At 47.7% G+C, this 24,049-nt stretch overlaps 1 protein-coding gene across 1 annotated transcript; it reads left to right on the top strand.

Moving 5' to 3' along the window:
- The first annotated feature begins 245 nt into the window (after positions 1–245).
- LOC100594290 (cytochrome P450 26A1) lies at positions 246–3,844 on the top strand. Its single transcript, XM_030809249.1, has 7 exons — positions 246–474; positions 659–883; positions 1,129–1,419; positions 1,499–1,657; positions 2,170–2,304; positions 2,892–3,044; positions 3,311–3,844. Exons 1-7 carry the CDS (start codon positions 286–288, stop codon positions 3,650–3,652), a joined length of 1,494 nt encoding a protein of 497 aa, XP_030665109.1. The 5' UTR covers positions 246–285; the 3' UTR covers positions 3,653–3,844.
- Positions 3,845–24,049: the final 20,205 nt, after the last annotated feature.

Below are 24,049 nucleotides of genomic sequence, written 5' to 3'. Positions count from 1 at the left end.
GAGGCGGGCAGCTCCTAGCCCCGCACCCCAGGAGGCGCGCTCGGAGGGAAGCCGCCACCGCGCCGCCTCTGCCTCGGCGCGGAACAAACGGTTAAAGATTTTGGGCAGCGCCTCGCGGGGGGAGGAGCCAGGGGCCCAATCCGCAATTAAAGATGAACTTTGGGTGAACTAATTGTCTGACCAAGGTAACGTGGGCAGCAACCTGGGCCGCCTATAAAGCGGCAGCGCCGTGGGGTTTGGAGCGCTGGCGGCGGCGGCAGGTGGCGCGGGAGGTCGCGGCGCGCCATGGGGCTCCCGGCGCTGCTGGCCAGTGCGCTCTGCACCTTCGTGCTGCCGCTGCTGCTCTTCCTGGCTGCGATCAAGCTCTGGGACCTGTACTGCGTGAGCGGCCGCGACCGCAGTTGTGCCCTCCCATTGCCCCCCGGGACTATGGGCTTCCCCTTCTTTGGGGAAACCTTGCAGATGGTACTGCAGGTAAGGGAGCGTGGGGCGGGACAGGCTGCTTCCCCAGAGCCCGTCGCGGCTCTGGGCTTCTGCTGAAGTCGGGTAGGCGCCCCCGGGAGGCAGGCTATTGCGGCTAGGAGCAGGGCTGGCGGGAGGCGCGGCGCTCCCCGGCGCCCCCTCATGCCCGCTTCTCTCCTCGGCCTTCCTCGCACAGCGGAGGAAGTTCCTGCAGATGAAGCGCAGGAAATACGGCTTCATCTACAAGACGCATCTGTTCGGGCGGCCCACCGTGCGGGTGATGGGCGCCGACAACGTGCGGCGCATCTTGCTCGGCGAGCACCGACTGGTGTCGGTCCACTGGCCAGCGTCGGTGCGCACCATTCTAGGATCTGGCTGCCTCTCTAACCTGCACGACTCCTCGCACAAGCAGCGCAAGAAGGTGGGGGCAGGAGGCAACGGCTGGACAGGGAGGGGGACCCCATTTATGAGAGGAATTCCGGCTGATGGATGCTGGGCGCGGGCTAGCAGCTTGAGGTGGGCTAGGACCCTCTGCCAGCTCCAGGTTAGCTTTCCGAGCTCGGAGAGTGCCATGTGTCTGGCAGGACTGGGGTGTCTGGAAGGGGACGGCGGTAGACGAGAGGGGCGGATGGAGGCTTTTAACGCTGTCCCCTCCTCGGGGCTCAGGTGATTATGCGGGCCTTCAGCCGCGAGGCACTCGAGTGCTACGTGCCGGTGATCACCGAGGAAGTGGGCAGCAGCCTGGAGCAGTGGCTGAGCTGCGGCGAGCGCGGCCTCCTGGTCTACCCCGAGGTGAAACGCCTCATGTTCCGAATTGCCATGCGCATTCTACTGGGCTGCGAACCCCAACTGGCGGGCGACGGGGACGCCGAGCAGCAGCTTGTGGAGGCCTTCGAGGAAATGACCCGCAATCTCTTCTCGCTGCCCATCGACGTGCCCTTCAGCGGGCTGTACCGGGTAAGGGCGGCAAACGGGCTGCGGACTAGGGGCGCGGGACCTGGGCGTCTGCTCACCGCCGCGCGCTCTCTGCGCTCAGGGCATGAAGGCGCGGAACCTCATTCACGCGCGCATCGAGCAGAACATTCGCGCCAAGATCTGCGGGCTGCGGGCATCCGAGGCGGGCCGGGGCTGCAAAGACGCGCTGCAGCTGTTGATCGAGCACTCGTGGGAGAGGGGAGAGCGGCTGGACATGCAGGTGAGTGACAGCTTCAGACCAGGCACTACGGAGTTTGGACCCCTGGCTTTCCAAGCGCGGTTCCTGGGGCCCCCAAAGCGCGCGCCTGGGGCCCAGCTTTCTGGAGTGGGCGGCCAGCTCAGACTACAGCGATGGAATCCCGAAGGCTGAGACACCGGGTCGGGAGAGCTGCGGAAGGGGCTGCGGTGGAACTGGGAACATCCCCTAGCCTTTCCAGGTTTCAAAGGGAAAGTTGGAATTTGCAAAAATATTAATAAAGAACCTTGCGATTTTAATAAAACTAAGACTTTAACTCAGGAGTTTCCGGTAGAGTGGGGTCGTACACTCGCCTTACTGCTCTAGCTGAACTAAAGGGACGTTGCATTTTGTTTAAACATATTGCTTTCCTTGACTGTCAGCAAAACATTTAGCCCTTCTAGTCTTCCCTCCAGAACTCTCAGTTCGATTCTGAGTAATCCTTCTGTCAAACCGCAGGCAGACTTGTGAGAACGTGGGTCTTACTCTATTCTTAGGCACTAAAGCAATCTTCAACCGAACTCCTCTTTGGAGGACACGAAACCACGGCCAGTGCAGCCACATCTCTGATCACTTACCTGGGGCTCTACCCACATGTTCTCCAGAAAGTGCGAGAAGAGCTGAAGAGTAAGGTAGGGAGACTGGGGCTGGGGGGTGTCCTTATTAGCTTAGGAAATTCAGCTGCTCCCTAGCCAACTTCCGAATAAGTCAGTGTGCTGCCTTCATGGAGTATTTTGAAAGTGCAGGGCCCAGGGTGCCCCAGTGTGGGCCAGTGGGCAGAATTAGCTTTGTGAATAAACAGGATGGAGTCTTGAGCTGTGATCCCACTTGTGCAGGATTTGACCTTGTATTCCTACCCCTCCTCCACCTTTTGCTGAACCTTGGAGATTCTCAGATAGGTTCCACTTTCTTGAATTGGTATGTCCAAGGGCATACATAGTGTGAATAGCTGATTAGTGTGGGTGGTGGTGGTGAGTGGGGGGGGGGGGTGCGGGGAGAAACTTGGCCCTTCTAATTGGTGAGCAGCATTCTCTTGGGACTGTAGATAGATAGTGGATTTGGGCAGGCAAATAGCCATTAGCTGCTGTTTCCCCCTCCCAGTCTCTCCCATCATGGGGCCCTTTGGGTTTAGTCTCCACTTAAGCCCTGTTTACGTCTGCTGGGCTGATTTTATTGGAGCACAAAATAACTGTTCACCTCTGTATGACTGTTTTGATAGGGTTTACTTTGCAAGAGCAATCAAGACAACAAGTTGGACATGGAAATTTTGGAACAACTTAAATACATCGGGTGTGTTATTAAGGAGACCCTTCGACTGAATCCCCCAGTTCCAGGAGGGTTTCGGGTTGCTCTGAAGACTTTTGAATTAAATGTAAGTTAAAATTCTCTTCTTTCTCCCTTTTGTTGTGGTTTAAAAACTCCTCTTTCTTCCCTGTGCTGTGGCTGCAATTCTTATGCTTTTGATAATTGTTCTGCCCTATATGGAGATGTGTTTCAGCAACCTGGATCCACCTCTCTCTTTCTACCTCTCCCTTGCTTTTAGCTCATAATTTCCCCCAAAGATACCGGTGACTGCTTTTTGTTGTTGAAAGTTAAATTCCAGTTTGTCAGCCCTTGGAGTTTCATAATCTTTTGCAGGGATACCAGATTCCCAAGGGCTGGAATGTTATCTACAGTATCTGTGATACTCATGATGTGGCAGAGATCTTCACCAACAAGGAAGAATTTAATCCTGACCGATTCATGCTGCCTCACCCAGAGGATGCATCCAGGTTCAGTTTCATTCCATTTGGAGGAGGCCTTAGGAGCTGTGTAGGCAAAGAATTTGCAAAAATTCTTCTCAAAATATTTACAGTGGAGCTGGCCAGGCATTGTGACTGGCAGCTTCTAAATGGACCTCCTACAATGAAAACCAGTCCCACCGTGTATCCTGTGGACAATCTCCCTGCAAGATTCACCCATTTCCATGGGGAAATCTGATGAGCTTGAATGCTCAAACCTGAGACTTATTGGAAGTGTACATATGAGTTTTTAAGGAGTGTTGTGTTGACTTTATATTTAATTTCTAAATGTATATTATAATATTTATGTGTTTTGACTATACTACCACAATCTTTAAATATTAAAATAATGAATTTGTATCATTTCCAAATAAAGTAAAATTTGAAGGTACTTTTCTGGTATTTTAAGATTCCTGTTGGGTAAAACTCACCAGTTTAATACTTTCTTAGTGTATTTAAGCAGATTTTACCATGCCTACCTGGGCTTATTTGTCATCTGTGCATCTCTGCTTTCTGTGAGAAGAAATCTTAGCTATTTTTTTATGTTAACAGTTATTAGAAAATATATGTCTGTGTGTGTTATTCCAGATGTATCTCTGTAAATTCTTATACAGTCATTTAGATTCCTTATTTGGAAAATTGATCCAGGTTAATTTAAATTTTTTTTTGGTTTGCTGTACTTTAGGGAAAGATGAACCTGAAAAGGTAACACTCAGAACTGTCACTCTAACCTCTCCAGCTCATCTAACATGTCATAAACATAATAAATCTGTGTTGTCCAATAGTGCCAGAACTGTTCTCTGAAGTTACGGTTTTAGATAACACAAAGCCAGTCATCCAGTTATGGACAGTTCTTGACTAAAATGAGACCAGAAATCATTGGCGTGTCACCTTTACTTAGAAGTTGCATATAGAAACAGTATTAGGAAAGGCACATCTCTGGTTTAGATAAGCTGAGCCCAGGTTTTCTTTATTCAAAATGAGGCAGGAGGAGCAGATTTAGCAAACTGACAGATAAAGTTTTTATCTATCCCAGGCAATAGGGTGTGAGCCTGACATGACTGATAAAATGGCCCAGTCATGACCCTGTGAACCTTGGCTAACCTCCGTGAAAGCGCAGTTTTGTCACATTTCTGACCCTGGCATAGCCACGGTCTGAACTGAAGGCCAGACTCTCAATCCAGAAAGGTTAGCCCCGGTGACTTGCTTATGCAAGCACATTTTCGGTTTTGGAATGGCACAATCTGTTCACTGAACCTCTGATGACTTGTAGGTTTTAAACTTTACATTTTTCATTACAATTTTAGAATTTGGCAATACTGCAGAAACCAGGTGGTCTAAATAGGTGTTTGAAAAGTGTTCTGTCTACAGTTACGTATTCTACCTGACTGTAGTTTTTTAGGTAGAACTTGGGCTGCTCTTATTGTTGGACTGCTCTGAATTTTAAAGGATGTTTATGTAATAACTCATAATGCCTTATAATGCCATTAAAAAATGAGACATTTCAGGCTATGTAGTTTCAGCCAAAGCTTTAGTGTACTATAGTGTGCAGAGATGACTCTTCTACCCCTCACATTTGTCCTGGACATTTCCAGCTAGGAGCATGCTAGACTGAGGGCATAATTATTTCAGATAATTTCTACAAAGGCATTTTTGAATTTTATTTTATTTTATTTTATTTTATTTTATTTTATTTTATTTTATTATTTTTTGAGACAGAGTCTCACTCTGTCACCCAGGCTGGAGTGTAGTGGCAAAATCTTGGCTCACTGCAACCTCCACCTCCTGGGTTCAAGTGATTCACCTGCCTCAACCTCCCAAGTAGCTGGGATTATATGTGCACACCACCATGCCTGGCTAATTTTTGTATTTTTGGTAGAGACGGGGGTTCCACCATGTTGGCCAGGGTGCTCTTGAACCCCTGACCTCAGGTGATCCACCCACCTTGGCCTCCCAGAGTGCTGGGATTACAGGCATGAACCACTGCACCCGGCACAAAGCCATTTTAAAACAGTTTTTTTTTTTTTTTTTTTGAAATAGCCTTGCCCTGTAGCCCAGGCTGGAGTGCAGTGGTACAATCTCAGCTCACTCAACCTCCACCTTCCGGGTTCAGGTGATTCTTGTGCCTCAGCCATTTGAGTAGCTGGGACTACAGGCGCATGCCACCATGCCTGGCTAATTTTTGTATTTTGGGTAGAGATGGGGTTCCACCACATTGGCCAGGCTGGTCTCGAACTCCTAACCTCAAGTGATTCATCTGCCTTGGCCTCCCAAAGTGCTGGGATTACAGGTATGAGCCACTGTGCCCCACCTAAAAGAGTTTTAATACTTTTCATTCTTCTGGAGGACAGCACTATCTTCGCTGACTTAGTGGCTGTTTCTCTGTGAATGTAGTGCGGTTGGAAATCTGAGCCATCTTAACATATTGTTCATTTTCTAATCTGGGGAGCTTCGAGGAAAGTGCTTCTGGTTTGCATTTCCCAGGGCTAGATTTAGCCCAATTATCCTGATCAGTTACAGAGTAGCAAAGAATTCATCTTGGAAATACGTTAAAAACACAATCTTTGATCATGTGCTTTGTGCAGAGGAAAGGCAGTCTGGAAGCATGTGAGCAAGGCTGCTGTCTTGGACAATGGGCCTGGGTCACATCTCTCTGGGTCAAGTATGTTTTATGGCACAGGCACCTCTGGGCTGGTGTCCACGTGATGGAGAAATGATGTAGATTTGGCCAAAACTGTGGAAGGAGGGGACATGACTCCTCTTGGACTCACTCTGAAAAATGACCTTTTGGGCTCCTAGCAGCATGGTGTAGCGATAGGGGTGCTGTGCTGTCCAGGGCTGCTGCGGGTGGGCGACCAAGCTGGTGCCCTCTGCTTCCCCTTGCGCAATGCCCTTTGCCCTTGCTGCCTCCCATGTTCTCTTCAATCAGGACTGTGGTGCCACCAACGACAGACCACTGTCAGGACTGAGATGTGAAAGCCTGAGGCTTCAGCATTCAGAGGGATTGGAGCCTTTACCTAGCAAGGTCCTTGGAGGCCCAGAGAGAGACTGTAGTTTTCCTGGGGCCACACAGGGAGTGGCAGAACCAGGAAAGACCTCCAGATGCCATTTTTTTTCTTTCTTTTTTTAAACAGCTAATAACACTTGCCCGATTTCTTTCTAACTCGCTGTTGCCAGACATAATCCAGGGGTCTCAACTTCCTAGCTTCCTTTTACGTCCCCTGCTACCACTCCCGTGCCAGCACAGATCAATTCTCTTGCAGGTCCCCAGAGGTGGTTGGTGAAATGGGGGCGCTGAGAGGAGGTGGCTGCTCCCCGAGATTCCGTCTCCTGTTGGGGTTTCAGTGCTTTTTGCACCGTGTTACTCTCCAGAGATCCACAAGGGGGCGGGCTTCTCCCTTCTATGCCAGGCTCAGAGGCCAGTGGTTTTCCCCACCAGTGTCCACGAATTCCAGTGTCCAAGACTCTGGCCCAGGGCTTGCTTTTACCCCGGACAGTGAGAAGCTACAGGCCACCCAGGGCTTAGCAAGTACTTAGCACCAGGTCTGGTCAAGGCTGCCTGGCCCCTCTGGAAGGGGTCATCCCAAGCTGGGCTGACCTGCGTGTCTTTCAGTTCCTGAAGCAGCTGCCAACCCTTGGTGGCCTATGGGGTCAGCGGCCCAGGTTTCCAGCATTGCCCCCACACTGCCCACGTGTGGCTTATGTTGCTTTCACTCCACCTGGAAAATCGCTCTCAATTTTGAGGGAGCAGGGAGCACAGTTTCCAAAGAACGCGGGCAAACTAGTCAGCGTTCGGATGACCGCAACCAGGTGCGGGAGCCACCGCACAAAAGCACCTAGGGAGGAACGAGGGACGTATGGGGACGTTGCGGTGGCTCCTTTAGACAGTTAAAGGGCTGCTGTAGTAAACACAGGTTCAGACCCGTTCTGAGGGACAGAGCATGCGCTTAGGAGGGTAAAGTAGGAGAGAGATGCTGGCGCCATATAAGGAAAACATTCTGAGACAACTCCAGCCCTTTGGTGATGAAACAGGCTACCCTGTGAGAGTGAGACAGTGAGCTCCCTGTCAACAGAGGCAGCCAAATACAAAGCTGGATACCTAAGCCGCCACAGAGATCAAGACATGGAGGGTGAGCTTGAGTTAGATGACCCCCCCAACCCCCTTCCAAAATTAAACAGTTGTGAATCTCCAAAATGTGATTCTGTATTAATTCAGTTCCTCAGACACCCACTTTGAAATGCCCCGGGCTATGGAGATGGGACAGCCCCACGTCCTATTCCAGCGGCATTCAGCAGTCTTTGGTGATCATTTTCCCAAACCTCAGAGGCAGATGTGGAGGTGGGAGCCCAGATATGTGACCTCAGAAAGGCACCAAGTGCCCTGTGTTGACTGCCCAGGGACCTCTCCCCTGCCCTGTGACTTGGTGTTTTCTGCTCCAGGTCCCGTGTCTGCTCCAACCATCCCTAGTCCCCGCAAACTGCCCATGCTGACCGTTCGCTTGACCTGGCCTCTGGGGTCACATCCTGCTCCCCTGCCCAGTCCTTCCCGGGTCCCCATAATCCCATGCACTGACATTGTCCTCTACCCATCCCAGCTGTCCTTTATCTCCACCTCCTGAAACGTGCTGGAAGGCAGGAACTGTGTCTCATGGTTCTAATCTTATACATTTAGTCCATTTTCACATACCTCTCCAGCCTCTCCTGGAATGTACACGTAGTAGGTGTTCTCTGGAAGGAAAAGCTTCTTGGGGCCAATTGACACCATTTACCTTATGTTTCTCCAGCTTACATGGTGCCATGTTTTTCTTTGAAAAGTGAAACTTTCATCCTTGAAAAATCTCAGTGGCCGCAAGCATACACGACTGTGGTTTAACAGCGTGTCACATTCCTGAAACCGACGCTCCACGGGTATTTGACCAAACAAGCTTTCCTTCCTTTGAAGTAGAGTCAACTGGAGTTAGAATCCTGGGACAGGGATGAAGACTCAGCCGGGGACTGCATGGTGGGTTTTCTGGGTGAGACATATCATGTTGCAATATTCATAACCATGCACCCTCAGCACAGAAGCTGCCCCACACTGTAGGATTTCTCACTGCTGTTCAGCCCTCCCTGGTACGATGAGGAGTTAGAAACCTGTTCACGCCTTTAGGATGGTAGATGCTTCAGGATGTTTGTTTGTTTGTTTTGTTTTGTTTCGTTTGAGACGGAGTCTCACTCTGTCGCCAGGCTGGAGTGCCGTGGCACGATCTCAGCTCACAGCAACCTCCACCTCCCAGGTTCAAGCGATTCTCCTGCCTCAGCCTCCCCAGTAGCTGGGACTACAGGCATGCTCCACCACGCCCAGCTAATTTTTGTATTTTTAGTAGAGATGGGATTTCACCATGTTAGTGAGGATGGTCTCAATCTCTTGACATCGTGATCCGCTTGCCTCGGCCTCCCAGAGTGCTGGGATTACAGGCGTGAGCCACCGCGCCGGCCCTGCTTCAAGATTTTTATCTGAAGTCACTAATGGGTTCACTTAAATGCATTGTGAAAAGAGGACCAGGCGCGGTGGCTCACGCTTGTAATCCCAGCACTTTGGGAGGCCGAGGCGGGCGGATCACGAGGTCAGGAGATCGAGACCACGGTGAAACCCCGTCTCTACTAAAAATACAAAAAAATTAGCCGGGCGTGGTGGCGGACGCCTGTAGTCCCAGCTACTCGGAGAGGCTGAGGCAGGAGAATGGCGTGAACCCGGGAGGCGGAGCTTGCAGTGAGCCGAGATTGCGCCACTGCACTCCAGCCTGCCTGGGCGACAGAGTGAGACTCCGTCTCAAAAAAATAAATAAATAAATAAATAAAAGAGGACCAGGTGCTTTGCTTATAATAGAGATGTGACAAAACAAATTTGTTAAGTACAGCCAAATCAATTCATTGACTGGTTCATTAAGTACAGCCATATTGTCGTCCAACACAACAATGACTTAATGACAGATGGGGACATTCAGTATTCCAAAATTGAAAGCTCATTTAACGTCAGGTAGTCACAGACTTTTAGAGCCATAAAGGAGGACAGGTCATCTGGCCCCTCAGTTTACAGCTGAGAAACCCGAGGTTGAAAGAAATTTTAGGTTACAACAGAGAATGTGCCCAGCACACTGTAGGACTTGACCCTGCTCTCAGTTAAAAACAAAACAAACAAACAACAACTGTATTGTTTACTTATATACATGTCAGGGGAAAAAATGCAGGTGAGCAGACTATTTGAGACCAAATAGTTCTTATTTGTCATGATACTACTGAGAGTGTGTGGACTCTGGGAGGTGTTTTGAGAACTTGGAATTTTGTGGCCTCAGAGAATTTGACACAAAACCTGGCGGAAGGTACAGATTGCTGGCATTTATGGTGGATGTGGGGGCTGAGGTCTTCAAGTTGGTAGAGCTCAACTTTCAGATCGTTTGAGCCCCTTCTACTGAACAGAAGATAATGGGTTTTAAAGGCAAGAGCACTTACTTGTGAGAAACAGAGGTTCTCGGACTTTATGAGGCATCAGAATCATCCAGGGGGCTGGCTTAAACAAAGATGATTGCCCACTCCAGAGTTTCTGGGTTGACCCAAGAATTTGCATTTCTACCAAGTTCCCAGGCGATGCTGATGCTGTTGGTCCGGGGACCATACTTTGAGTACCATTGGTGTAAAGGCTTCTCATCCATGAGTCAAGGATCACAGACTTAGGAGGGCTGGCAGATAATATCAACAAGTAATGTTAGCCAGGTGGAGAGACAGTAGGATATGGTGGGCGTGCTGCTGATGTGGTTACCACAGGTTCCCTCTAAAGTGGGCAGTTGCTGCTCAGCGCTGACCTGCTCTTGACCTATAGGAATGAAGACCTCGGTTTGAAACTCTTTCAGTGTTTCAGGAAGTGCTAGAAATCCAGGTTTACATAAGGAATATGTAACGGGAATACCCTGTTTTTTAGATGTTGGTGGCTAATTACCTTTTTAAAAACTGTGCAGGCAAAATAAAACTTGTTTGTGGCCCTGCTGGTGGCCAGTTTGCAACTTCTTGGGTCTTCCATCTTTGGAGAGTTTTTAGAGTGCTTGATCAAAAGTGGCTTAGCTGAGTGGGTCTGTTTCAGAGTCTCTCATAAAGTTGCGGTTAAGATGTGGGCCAGGTTGCAGTCATCTGAAGTCTTGACTGAGGCTGGAGGGTCTGTTTCCAAGATGGCTCCTTCATATGGCTGTTAGCAGGAGGCCTCAGTACCTTGCTATGTGATTCTCTCCATAGGGCTGCTGTGGTATCCTTATGGCATGACACTTGGCTTTCCCCAGAGCAAGTGATCAAACAAACAAACAAACAAACAGCAAGATCAAGGCCTCAATGCCTTTTATGACTTAGCCTTGGAAGTCACACTTCTTCATGTCTACAATATTCTATTGATTACACAGGTTAGATGTATCCAGTGTAGGAGAGAAGCACACAGGGCATGAATGCCAGGGGGCGAGAATCACTGGGAGTTATCTTGAAGGCTGGTTGTCATAGTGAGTTTTGTTTTGTTTGTTTTGTTTTTGTTTTGAGACAGGATCTTGCTCTGTCGCTTAGGCTGGAGTACAGTGGTGTGATCAAGGCTCACTGCAGCCTCCATCTCCTGGTCTCAACCAATCCTCTCACCTTGGCCTCCTGAGCAGCTCAGGGCCACAGGTACGTGCCACCATGCCCGGCTAATTTAAAAAAAAAAAAAGGTAGACAGAATGTCCCTATGTTGCCCAGGCTGGTCTTAAACTCCTGGGCTCAAGCAATGCTCCTGCCTTTGCCTTGCAAAGTGTTGGGATTAAAAACGTGAGCCACTGTGCCTGGCCCATAGTGAGTTTTTTCTTTTCTTTTCTTTTCTTTTTTGAGATGGAGTCTCCCTCTGTCACCCAGGCTGGAGTGCAGTGGTGTGATATCGGCTTACTGCAACCTCCGCCTCCCAGGTTCAAGCAACTCTCCCTGCCTCAGCCTCCTGAGTAGCAGGGATTATAGGCATGGGCCACCATGCCTGGCTAATGTTTGTATTTTTTTAGTAGAGTTGGGGTTTTGTCAGGTTGGCCAGTCTGGTCTTGAACTCCTGACCTCAGGTGATCCGCCCACCTTGGCCTCCCAAAGTGCTGGGATTAAAGGCCTGAGCCACAGTGCCTGGCCCATAATGAGTTTTTAACTGGTTGTATAGACTCTTTCCCTGACTTTTCTTTAAGTCATTTTCATCTTGTTTCTGAGTAGTCCTTGATTTCTACTATTTTCATTGTGACCTATCATCCGTAGACACTTACAGTTACCATCAGAAAAAAACATGTTACAGAATTTCTCAGCTGGATGTACTCTATGGGGTCATCTAGGACAAAGTTGCAAGTTGGAGACTCTCAGGTAGAGCCTGAGTGAGCAGTTTAAGTTCTTCTGTTTGCCAAAGTTTTCAACCAGCCAACTTCATTCATTTATGTTTTCAGGCCTCTGAGTCATCTGAACTTTGAGCTAATACAACCCCTAGGGTGACCAACTGTCCTGGTTTGCCTGGGACTCAAGGGTTTCTTGGGACTCGGGACTTTCAGTGCTAAAACTTGGATAGTCCTGGGATTCAGTTCAGACAGTAGATGTGAATTGATCTGATCCTTACAATTCAAAGTGTGGTCCATGGGTCAGCAGCATCTGTATCACCTGTTTGCTTATTAGAGCTGCAACATCTCAGGCCCCACCCCAGACCTAATGAATCAATCTGCAGTTTAACAAGAGCCCCAGGTGAACTGTGTGCACACTAAGGTTTGACACTCTCCGGATGGAAACAAAACCTCAACTTGGAATCTCTGAGGATTCCGATTTGCTGTCTCTGTGGGTAAAATGGACTTAACAATGATCCTCTTGTGCTGTAGTAATCGGACCTTGACATACACATTGTATTTTTGGTTCCTGCCTCCCCATAACCCCCCAGGGGAAAGTCAGCTAAAATGTAATTGCTGGAAGAAACCTAGAAGTACCAACTCTCACCTGGGTTTGAGATGTGGTTTTCATAAAATGCTTTTTACGGTTGAAATTTCCCCCTCCTGAAACAAAATGCCATAAACGACACAGATAAGGGGAGATGGCTGGGCATTTAGGTTATTTCCAGTTCCTGACACTCCAGGCAACGTGTACTAAAGTATCCCGCATGCACAGCTTTATGTATACACTAGTGCTTTATTTCTGGGGTTTGGTTCCTGAAAGCGAGGTTGCTGGGTCACTGAGGATGTGCATTTAAAATGGTAATGGATATCTAAAAAGGTGCCCGTCCAAAGAGGAGTGCTTGAAAAAACAGTGGCGCATTTATATTATGGAAAATGATGGCGCCATAGTGGAGTGCATACGGTAGACATCCGTTGTCCTTGAGGGATGGCTATGACACGCTGTCACACAGCATAAGCTGCAGAGGGACGTGGCTAATTGGGGGAGAATAGAGGCGGATACTTCGCAAGGTGATCATTCACACTTTCTGAATCCATTTATGGATGTCTCTTCTGTTGTAAAGAATGTGTTGATTTTGTAATTCAGAATTTTAGGAGAGAGAAAAAGTGGAGGTATGGTGGTGGGAGCGGACAAGACTCTAGAGATCAGCTGTCAGTCTTCCCTTTCAACCCACCTTTCCTGTCTCCACCCATCACCTCCAACCTTCCTTCTCCCTACTTTCAGAAGCATAGTCTCTTGCCAGTTGCAAAAAGACAACCTTTGCAACTTTTGATTGGCTGAGCGCAGGCCACATGCCCATGACTGGGCTGTGGGAGAGGGAATGTCTGACTTCTTTTTGTCTAAGGGGCCTTGCTGCCCACCTATGAGGGCTTGTAGCCCCAACCGCTGCCCCAAATAGGAGGTGTATTGTAATGATATTCGGCCCCTAATCAAAAACTAAGGTAGAAAAATCTTATAGCTCTACCCTTTTGAAAACCCCCAGGCATTTGGGGAAGCAGTTCTGAGTTAATTAGCCTCATTTTTGCAGCATGCAAGGAAAACTAACAGCCAAAATTTATTGAGCATTTATTATAAGTGCCAAGTATTTCACACCATCTCATTTCATACGCATGACAACATCCATGATGCAGACACAATGTTTAACATCCCTTGTGCTAATGGAGCCACTGTTGGGTAACTTGCCCAGAGTCGCACAGCTAGTAAGTGGTAGAGCCAGGGTTTGAACCAAGGCCATCTGAGTAAAAGGTTCTAGTGATTACACTGTACTGTATGTACTAGGTTTATAGAATTTGGAACTGGCACAGATAATATGATTCGTCTGCCCTCCCCACCCCTTCCCGACAGAGTCTCACTCTGTCACCCAGGCTGGAGTACAGTGCTGCGATCTTGGCTCACTACAACTTCCACCTCCCAGGTTCAAGCAATTCTCCCACCTCAGCCTCCCTAGTAGCTGGGCCCATACCACCATGCCTGGCTAATTTTTGTATTTGTAGTAGAGACAGGGTTTCACCATGTTGGCCAGGCTGGTCTCAAACTCCTAACCTCAAGTGATCCACCCACCCCGGCCTCCCAAAGTACTGGAATTACAGGTGTGAATCACTGTGCTGGCCTATGATTCCTGTTTTCACTGAGCACTTACTATGTGCTAGGAACTGTCCTTACCACTTTGTATGAATTAACTCATTTAATCTTCACAACAACCCCAAATGAGAAAACTAAAACTCAGAGATATCAGCAACTCACCCAGGGTCCCTCACCTGGTAGGGGACACAGTTGAGGTTCAAATCAGAAAATCTATTTCCAGAGCCCACACACCGGACTCCCCAGGGCCATTTGTTCCTTTTACTTATCAACACACCAATATGCTTTTTTCTTCTGCATTGATCTGAAAGCAGTTCTCTTAGGGGATACAGAAATTTAGACAATTATCAAGATAATTCAACTATAGTTATGGGTTTTATTTCAATTTCCCGTTCCATTTTGACACCAAGGAACTGGCCTGAAGCTGAGGTCAGCTAAAATAATTTAAACTAAATCTGATCTCCATCGTCTGTGGGGTTTTGTTGGGAAGAAATCTGAAAAGACAAAGGAGGTATGTGTGTGATTGTGGATTGGGCAGTTCTAAATTTCCATCATTATGGAAAATCATTATGATGATGAGAAAGAGTAAGAGAAGAAAAAGATTAATAGAATTTTCTTGTTAAATGTTGCACATATGAAACATAAAGATATGGCTCTTTTGCAGAGATTTATTCAAAAGAGTTTCTTTGCTAGAGGGAATGTGTTTTTCTAAGTGAAAATAGTTTATCCTCAATTTGAATTGCAAATCCTTCCAAAAGCAGAGTGAGAAGGAAGGCTAATGCCTGGCTGGAATGAGTTCTTTCTACTTTGTTTTATAAAAACTTCCTGAGACAAGCTTTTAAAAAAATTATAATTATTTTTAAAAATTCAGGTATCCTCATAGTCTAAATATTTTAGATAAATCAAAACAACCAGATAATTTTATACAATATCAACTTGGTTTAAGATAAAAAAACAAAAAAAAAGACACTCTTACTTCTGCAGCTGGATTATTAGAAACAGAAAATTGCAGGGTGTTTTTGGCAAATAGTGACTCCAGAAATCAGATTGCTCTCTAGAGGATAAAACACATGATGGAGAACAGGGCTGCAGACATGGGGAAAGGAGAGATGAATGAGCATTTGTTTGGCAAAGGCTGAGCACTGCGCTAGGTGATTTATATTTATGTATGTTACCTTGGTTCGTAGTAACTCTAGATCGAGAAGCAGGAGTCTGGGTTTGAGAGCTGTGGTGACTGGACACAGGCAAGGTCCCCAGGAGAGATGCAGACCAGGAGCAGATGCTGGTTTGGGGAAGGGATGCTAAGTCCTGTCTGGGCCTGTGGAGTGGAAAACCACAGGGCACCCGGTGGAAGTGTCACAGGCAGGTCTGCGTCTGCAGAGAGCTCTGCCTGTGGAGATAGGCTTGGAGGGAGAGGATGACATCAGCAGGGAGAAGGGGAATGGGCCAGAGATGGATGGGCCAGAGAGGACAGAGAGGCTGGGGAGCTGGGATCACAGAAGCCAAGGGAGGAGAGAGACTTTTGTTGTTTTGTTTTTTTAAAGCTTCTTCAGGAGTTAACTCCGAAGGGCACAGAGCTTGATGTGGGCCTAGAAACGGACAACTCTAGGCTGGGCGTGGTGGTTCATCTGTAATCCCAGCACTTTGGGAGTTTGAGGTGGGTGGATCATGAGGTCAGGAGTTCACGACCAGCCTGACCAACATGGTGAAACCCCATTTCTACTAAAAATACAAAATTAGCCGGGCGTGGTGGCATATGCCTGTAATCCCAGCTGCTCAGGAGGCTGAGGCAGGAGAATCACTTGAACCTGGGAGGCGGAGGTTGCAGTGAGCTGAGATTGCGCAGCTGCACTCCAGCCGGGGTGACAGAGCGAGACTCCATCTCAAAAAAAAAAAAAAAAAAAAAAAAGGAAAGAAAGAAAAAAGAAAAAGACAGAACTCTAAAGGGAAGCTGCGATGTTAAAACAAAAGGCAAGTTTGGATTTTGAGGAGCCATGCTTTCATGATTAATAGGGGCAGGGAAAACTAAGATCTACTTAGTTCTTTCTGTCTTCCATCGTAATGAATATGGTGGTCTTCTTGCATGAATGAAAACATCATGTAATGAAATGGCATTTTATGAGCTTTAGGGAGGCAAAGAATGGGTCAACTCAGGTGAAGGAAAAGAGGGGAGCCCCTATGGAAGTGGGGCATGATCGCAGCCTGGTTTGGGGAGGGGCCTGGGCTCACCCAGTTCCCAGCATTCCACAGGGTCCCTTTCTTTCTTTCTGACACTGACACACACTGCGGCAGGAAAGCTGGAGGAACGGCTCAGGTGGGGCTGCGCTCCAGGCCCAACAGCCCCGTTCTGTGCCTCATGCATTCAAGGCTGCCCATTTGAGAGTTTGGCTTCCTCTGCCCACTGGTAAAGCAGCAGGGATTTAGCGATTTACTAGAGGAGCCTGGAGTTCTGCCCAGTGCGTCTGCCATGAGTTTTGTCAGCTCCTGGATCCTGGTAGTGGGGTGGCCACGGGCTGGGGACAGGGCAGATTTCAGGGCTTCCAGAGGAAACTTCCTGTTTACACCCCTTGAGAACTCGGTGGACGCTGTCTTTGGAAGCAGTCTGTGTGCTTTCAGGAGGTGTCGCTGGGCAAGTATCACCATGTAAGAGCCTCGTCTGCTCAATTTTTTTTTTTTTTTTTTGAGATGGAGTCTTGCTCTGTCACCCAGGCTGGAGTGCAGTGGCGTGATCTTGGCTCACTGCAACCTCTGCCTCCCGGGTTCAAGCGATTCTCCTGCCTCAGCCTCCCAAGTAGCTGGGATTACAGGTGTCTGCCACCATGCCCAGCTAATTTTTGTATTTTTAGTAGAGACGAGGTTTCACTATGTTGGCCAGGCTGGTCTCAAACTCCTGACCTCTAGTGATCTGCCTGCCTCGGCCTCCCAAAGCGCTGGGATTACAGGTGTGAGCCACTGCACCTCTGCCCAATTTTGGGCCATCTGCCCAATTTTGAAGAAGAAGTGGGCCCTTAGTCAGCTTGGACTTCCGTAACATAATACTACAGAATGGGTGGCTGATACAAGAGAGATTTATTTTCCCACAGTTCGGGAGGCTAGAAGTCCAAGACCAAGGTGTTGGCCAGTGTGGTTCCTGGTGAGGGCTCCCTCACTGGCATGCAGATGGCCACCTTCTCCTTGTGTAGAGAGAGCTCTGGTGTCTCTTCCCATTCTTACAAGGACACCAGCCCTGTCCAGTTAGGGTCCCATCCTTTTAACCTCCTTTAACCTTTATCACCTCCTCACTGGCCCTATCTCCAAATACAGTCACATTGGGGATTAGGGCTTCAACACAGGAATTTTGTGAGAGGACACAAACATTCAGTCCATAACAGGTGGGAAATTAAAATCTGCCTTCCAACCTCCCAACTCTAATCAGGTGGCTTTTGTCTCCAGAAGCTATAGGCAGTAAAACCAGAAGAGTCGTTTCTATTGTTTTCTAGATGAGGAACTGAGGTCCAACTCCTCCCAGTGCCACTGGCATGGCCCCTCCAGGACAGTGCCAATGATCTGGTATCACGTCTGTCTCCTCAGCAAGCCTAGAGCCTTGGAAGACCGAGTCCATGTATACTATCAGGATGTCCTTCATTCTCCAGACCTGGCCCATAGAATGGGATCAGACATGTTCACAGAATTCATGGTTTTCTCAATTCCAGGACCATAAGGCATGACCTGGCTAGGCTGGGGTTACTGGATAGACCTACCCCTCGTTCCGTCCTCTTGCTGAGACTGGTAAGCTGTCTCTTTGGCCAAAGTCAAATTCCTGGGAGAGAGAATGTGATCCACCCAGCTGTGGTCAGGTGTTTACCTGTGGGCATGGTAGGAGTTGGCCTTCTGGGGCTTCTAGGGAAGAGACAGGGATATGTGAGTTGGGAAGGTGCTGGTACTTCAGAATTACTTAAAAGAGGGCTGGGCGCAGTGGCTCACACCTGTAACCCCTGCACTTTGGGAGGCTGAGGCGGGAGGATCACTTGAACCCAGGAGTTTGAGACCATTCTGACCAACATGGTGAAACCCGATCTCTACTACAAATACAAAAATTAGCTGGGTGTGGTGGCACAAGCCACTTGGGAGGCTGAGGCAGGAGAATTGCTTGAACTCAGGAGGCAGAGGTTGCAGTGGGCCAAGATCACGCCACTGCACTCCAGCCTGGGTGGCAGAGTGAGACTCTGTCTCAAAAAAAAAAAAAAAAAAAAATTACTTAAGAGAGGATTTAGCTGGGCATGGTGGCTCACACCTGTAATCCCAGCACTTTGGGAGGCCAAGGTGGGTGGATCACTTGAGGTAGGGAGTTCGAGACCAGCCTGACCAACATGGAGAAATTCCGTCTCTACTAAAAATACAAAATTAGCCGGGCATGGTGGTGCATGCCTGTAATCCCAGCTACTTGGGAGGCTGAGGCAGGAGAATCACTTGAACCCAGGAGGCGGAGGTTTCGGTGAGCTGAGATCACACCATTGCACTCCAGCCTGGGTGACAGGGGGAGACTCTGTCTCAAAAAAAAAAAAAAAGAGAAGATTTGATTTTTCTCATTAACAAATGCTATTTGCCTCTTTGTATTATCTGAAATGTAAATAAAAATATAAAATCAAAATAAAATATAAATATATTTATATCTAAAATATAAATATAAAATATTTTGATACTTTCTTACCAAAATACATTTTAAAAGATTTTTATATATTTTGGTAAGAAAGTAGAATCTTTCCTTAGTGGGATTTCATAAACTTAAATACACATTTTCATATTAGCTGGCACAGAATGAACATGTTATGCAATTTTAACAAATGTAAGGTATGAGGAACTTTTTTTTTTCTTGCTCTGTTGCCCAGGCTGGAGTGCAGTGGTGTGATCATGGCTCACTGCAGCCTCAACCTCCCAGGCTCAAGCGATCCTTCTATCTCAGCCTCCCAAGTAGCTGGAACTACAGGTGTGTGCCACCACGCCTGGCTAATTTTTTTTTTTTTTTTTAATTTTTGTAGAGACAGGGTTTTACCGTATTCCCCAGGTTGGTCTCAAACTCCTAGGCTCAAGCGATCCTCCTGCCTCAGTTTCCCAAAGTGCTGGAATTACAGGGGTGAGCCACCATGCCCGGCACATAAAGGGAACTTTTAATTGGCATTCCCATGGATTTTGTTTTTCCCTATTCTCCTTTAACCCAAAAATTGAACTAAAAATACACATATAGAATTTCTTTGCTTTTGGCAGCCCTGTTTTCTCTTTCTTTCCCTGTTTTAAGCAGAAACGTGTCTCTCATGGGACAAAGAATTAACAGAGTAAATAAGCCCCTATGCCTTCCTCATCACAATTTTCAGATATAAACACATTAAAATGCTTGGACCATTTAACAATAGTTATTAGTGCCCTTTGAGTCCAGTAACTGCTGGTACTGATAGGTTTTTTATTGGGGTCTTCCTGGAGCTTAGGACTCACCTGCAGCTGCTGTTTCCAACACCCTGGAGGCTGCGGTCACTCACATTCCTCCTGCGTGGCCTTCACAGTTCTGGGCCATCTGAGCAGGAAGTTCAAGGTCCCTGCTTCTTTCTCTTCTTTCCTTCCTCCCTTCCTCCCTTTCTTCCTCCCTCCCGCCTTCCCTCCCTCCCTCTCCTTCTTTCTTTCTTTTGACAGGGTCTCACTCTGTCCCCCAGGCCGCAGTGCATGGTGTGATCTCGGCCCACTGCAAACTCCGCCTTCCAAGGTCAAGGGATTCTCGTGCCTCAGCCTCCCATGTAGCTGGGGTAACAGAAGTGCACCACTGCACTGCTAATTTTTCTATATTTAGTAGAGGCAGGGTTTCACCATGTTGGCCAGGCTGGTCTCGAATTCCTGACCTCAAGTGATCCGCCCGCCTCGGCCTCCCAAAGTACTGGGATTACAGGAGTGAGGCACCATGCTTGACTCCTTGAGATGTGGTCTTGCTATGTTGCCCAGGCTGGAGTGCAGTAGATATGTGCAGGTGTATTAGTCTGTTCTCACCCTGCTAATAAAGATATACCTGAGACTGGGTAATTTATAAAGAAAAGAGGTTTAATGGACTCACAGTTCCACATGGCTGGGGAGGCCTCACAATCATGGTGGAAGGTGAAGGAGGAGCAATGTCATATCTTACATGGCAGCAGGCAAGAGGGGGTGGGCTGGGGAGCTCCCCTTTATAAAACCATCAGAGCGCCAGGCGAGGTGGCTCACGCCTGTAATCCCGGCACTTTGGGAGGCTGAGGCAGGTGGATCACCTGATGTCAGGAGTTCGAGACCAGTCTGGCCAACGTGGTGAAACCCTGTCTCTACTAAAAATACAAAAAATTAGCTGGGCGTGGTGGCATGGGCCTGTAGTTCTGGCTACTTGGGAGGCTGAGGCAGGATAATTGCTTGAACCCAGGAGGCGGAGGTTGCAGTGAGCTGAGATCGCACCACTGCACTGCAGCCTGGGTGACAAGAGCGAAACTCCATTAAATAAATAAATAAATAAATAAATAAATGCCTCCTTCTTCCCTGGGCCTCTGCCCTTCCCTGCTTTGCTATTCTCCAAACCACTTTCTCACCATCTACTATGCTGTATAATTTACTTATTTCTCTAGTTTCCCATCAGTCTTCTTCACTAAATATAAGGACCTTGAGGACAGAGATGTTTTATTTTTATTTTTGACACTGCTGTACCTGAGCACCTAGAACAAAATACCTTGCTCACTGTAGGTCTTCAACAAACATTGTTGAATGAATGAGTGTACATTTCAGCCAAAAGGTGTCTCAGAAAGGGTGGACCCCTCCTGAAGGAAGAGATTTGAGGGTGAGAGTGTGAGAATCCATAAGATCACATGGCAAGGACTTGGGGGTAGCCTTTAGGAGCTGAGAGCAGTCTCTGGTTGACAGCTAGTTGGAAAATGGAGACCTTAGTCATGCTATAGCAAGTAAGTGAATTCTGCCAGTAATTGGAATGATCCTGGAAGAGGATCCCAAGCTCTAGTGGGTGCATAGTTCAGCTGACACCTTGATTTCAGCCTTGTAAGATGCTGAACAGGGACCCTAGTGATGCTGCACCTGGATTTCTGACCCCCAGAACTGTGAGATAATGAATTTTTTGTTTGTTTGTTTGTTTGTTTTGAGATGAAGTCTCGCTCTGTCGCCAGACTGGAGTGCAGTGGCGCAATCTTGACTAACCGCAACCTCTGCCTCCTGGGTTCAAGCGATTCTCATGCCTCAGCCTCCTGAGTAGCTGGGATTACAGGCATGTGCCACCACACCCAGCTAATTTTTTTTTTTTTTTTTTTTTTTGAGAATGAGTCTTGCTCTGTTGCCCAGGTTGGAGTGCAGTGGCATGATCTTCCCCACTACCACACCTGGCTAATTTTTGTATTTTTAGTAGAGACGGGGTTTCACCATCTTGGCCAGGCTGGTCTTGAACTCCTGACCTCGTGATTCACCTGCCTTGGCCTCCCAAAGTGCTGGAATTACAGGTGTCAGTCAGTGCACCTGGCAAATGGGTACCATTTTAAGTCACTGAGTATTTTGTAATTACGCAGCAATAGACAACTAAGACAGTCACAAACCCTGATTGCCTACTGTGGCATTGGGCTAGGTACTGGGGATGGAGTGAGGAACAGCACAGACATGGCTCTTAGCCTTGAAATATTTTTCTGATTCGAGGAGAGTGCGTGTAGCCCACTGTTTAGAAATGGGGACTTAAATTGAGTCAGAGTGTCTTGGGCTGTAATTCTGGTTCTGCCATTCGCCACCAGTCCAACACTGGTGACTGGTTTAAACTTTTATGCCTCAGTTTTCTCATCTGTCAAACAAGGACAAAAGTGGCACTACGAAGATTTTGGAGGCTTAAATGGGATAATGTATGCAAGTGTAATGCTGAGTTTGTGTCTCATGTAGGTGGGAGTGAAATAAATGGCAGTTGGTGTTAGTTAGTGTTCTATTCTGGCACATTGGGACATAGGGGATTGCAGCTGATGGGAACTCCAGGCCATGATCCCACCCCCCAGGCATTCACCTCCAGAAGAGAGGAGTGAGGCTTGCTGTGTCACGCTCACACTCATTAGAAATCCAGGGCTGAGATGAGCACTCCTGAGTCCTAACCCCCAGCTCTCTGTCCTCTCCATGCTCCAAGCTGCCTCCTGCTGGACTTAGCCAAGGGACTCAGGGCATTCCACACACTGTTCTCCCCCTTGGTCACTGACAGTGACTGTTCAGTGACAGTGGTGGAGACAAAGGCATTTCTGAGAACTTCAGAATTATTGACCTGACTCAGTTAAGTGGAAGTTGTTCTCATTCTTTCGGCCCCAGACTCCTTTCTGCGCAATGTCTGGCCTCAGCTGTTCTGCGATGGGAGGATGGAATTTCCAGTGGAAACTGTTGAGCTACCCCAAATCCCTAATTAATCTAATTGTATTATTCATGTGGCGGAATTTGAGCTGCCTCTAATCACTTGGATGAAGAATGCTTTGTATTCTAGTGTGGATGAGGATGTAGGAAGTACAATTTGGTTCATTATTTTTGGAGGACCATCTTGGCAATATGTATCAAAAGCCTTAAAATTATACATATGCTTTGGCCCAGGGATTCCAATTTTAGCTTTTGAGCAAATATTGAACTATGAGGATCTTTATCAGTGAATGTATTATAGAAAACATTGAAAACAACCTCTGTTCATTGATAAGTAACTGGGAAAATGATGGTACATCTGAACAATAGAGTGCTAGGTAGTCATTAAAAATGATGCTGAAGGCTCAGGACTTAGATGTTTATAGAATTTTCAGTCAGTCTCAAAGCAGTCAGAGTGAGAGTGGCGGTTCTGGAATCAGATCTCCTAAGTTGGAATCTCAGCGCCACCATTTAATTGCTGGATGACATTGGACAAGGCACTCAACTTCTTTAAGCCTCAATTTCTCCATCTATAAAATGGGGATAATAATGACACAATCACTCAGACTTGTGAAAATTTAATGAGATAATCCAAGTGAAAGGTTTAGCATAGTCTAATGCATAGTAAGCACTTGCTTAATAAATATTACTATTATTATGATTCCATGTTTGCTTTTATTTTATTTTATTTTGAGATGGAGTCTCGCTCTGTCACCCAGGCTGGAGTGCAGTGGCATGATCTTGGCTCACCGCAACCTCTGCCTCCTGGGCTCAAGCAATTCTCCTGTCTCAGCCTCCTGAGTAGCTGGGACTATGGGCCCACGCCACCATGCCCGGCTAAGTTTTGTATTTTTAGTAGAGATGGGCTTTCACCATATTGGTCAGGCTGGTCGCGAACTCCTGACCTCAGGTGACCCACCTGCCTCATCCTCCCAAAGTGCTGGGATTATAGGCATGAGCCACCACACCCAGCCCCATGTTTGCTTTTAAAACACATGTGTAGTAAAGGTAAGGAGGAATGGATGTCAAATTTAAGTGGTCATTTCTGGGTGATGGGATTGCATGTGGTTTAATTTTTTCCCGTGATTTCTTTATTTGCAGAATGCTCTGCAATAAGTGTGAACTACTTTTATATAAATGGGAAAAAAGGCACTACAATTAAGGGAGGGAGGAGAAAGTGGTCTTGCATTGTTGAGATCCTTAGAAAATGTGCAAACCTACTTGCTCAGCTGTCTCCACTTAAAAGCACCTGAGGGTGGGCCTCGTGAAGAGAACCAGCAGGAGCTGGGCCCTGTCAGCCCTTCAGCCCACCTGTTGCCCACACCTGCTGCCCAGCACGCTTGCTTGCCTGCCTTGCCCCAGCCTAAGCAGGGGCGCCTGGAAGCTGCAGGTCTGGGAGCTGAGCAGATCAAGAAGAAGAACTGGAGCTGTACCGACCTAAGTCCAGGACACAGGCAAGTCCCTGGTCGCTTGTTTGCATCTTATCAGCACAGCAGCCAGGAAGAATTCATTAGAGGCCACCTCCACCCCTTCTGTCCTTGGGTCAGCCGGCTGTTCATTAGCATGTGTGACAAACTCCTCAATGCAAACAGAACCTTTAAGTGAGAATCAAACTGTTTCAATTTCTTTGGAGGAGCGGCAGTGAACTTCCCCAAAAGTGACT

The sequence above is a fragment of the Nomascus leucogenys genome, chromosome 3, assembly GCF_006542625.1.
Source record: "Nomascus leucogenys isolate Asia chromosome 3, Asia_NLE_v1, whole genome shotgun sequence".
NCBI lineage: Eukaryota > Metazoa > Chordata > Mammalia > Primates > Hylobatidae > Nomascus > Nomascus leucogenys.
Note: the sequence above shows the minus strand (reverse complement) of the source record. Positions and strands in the feature narration are given on the sequence as shown.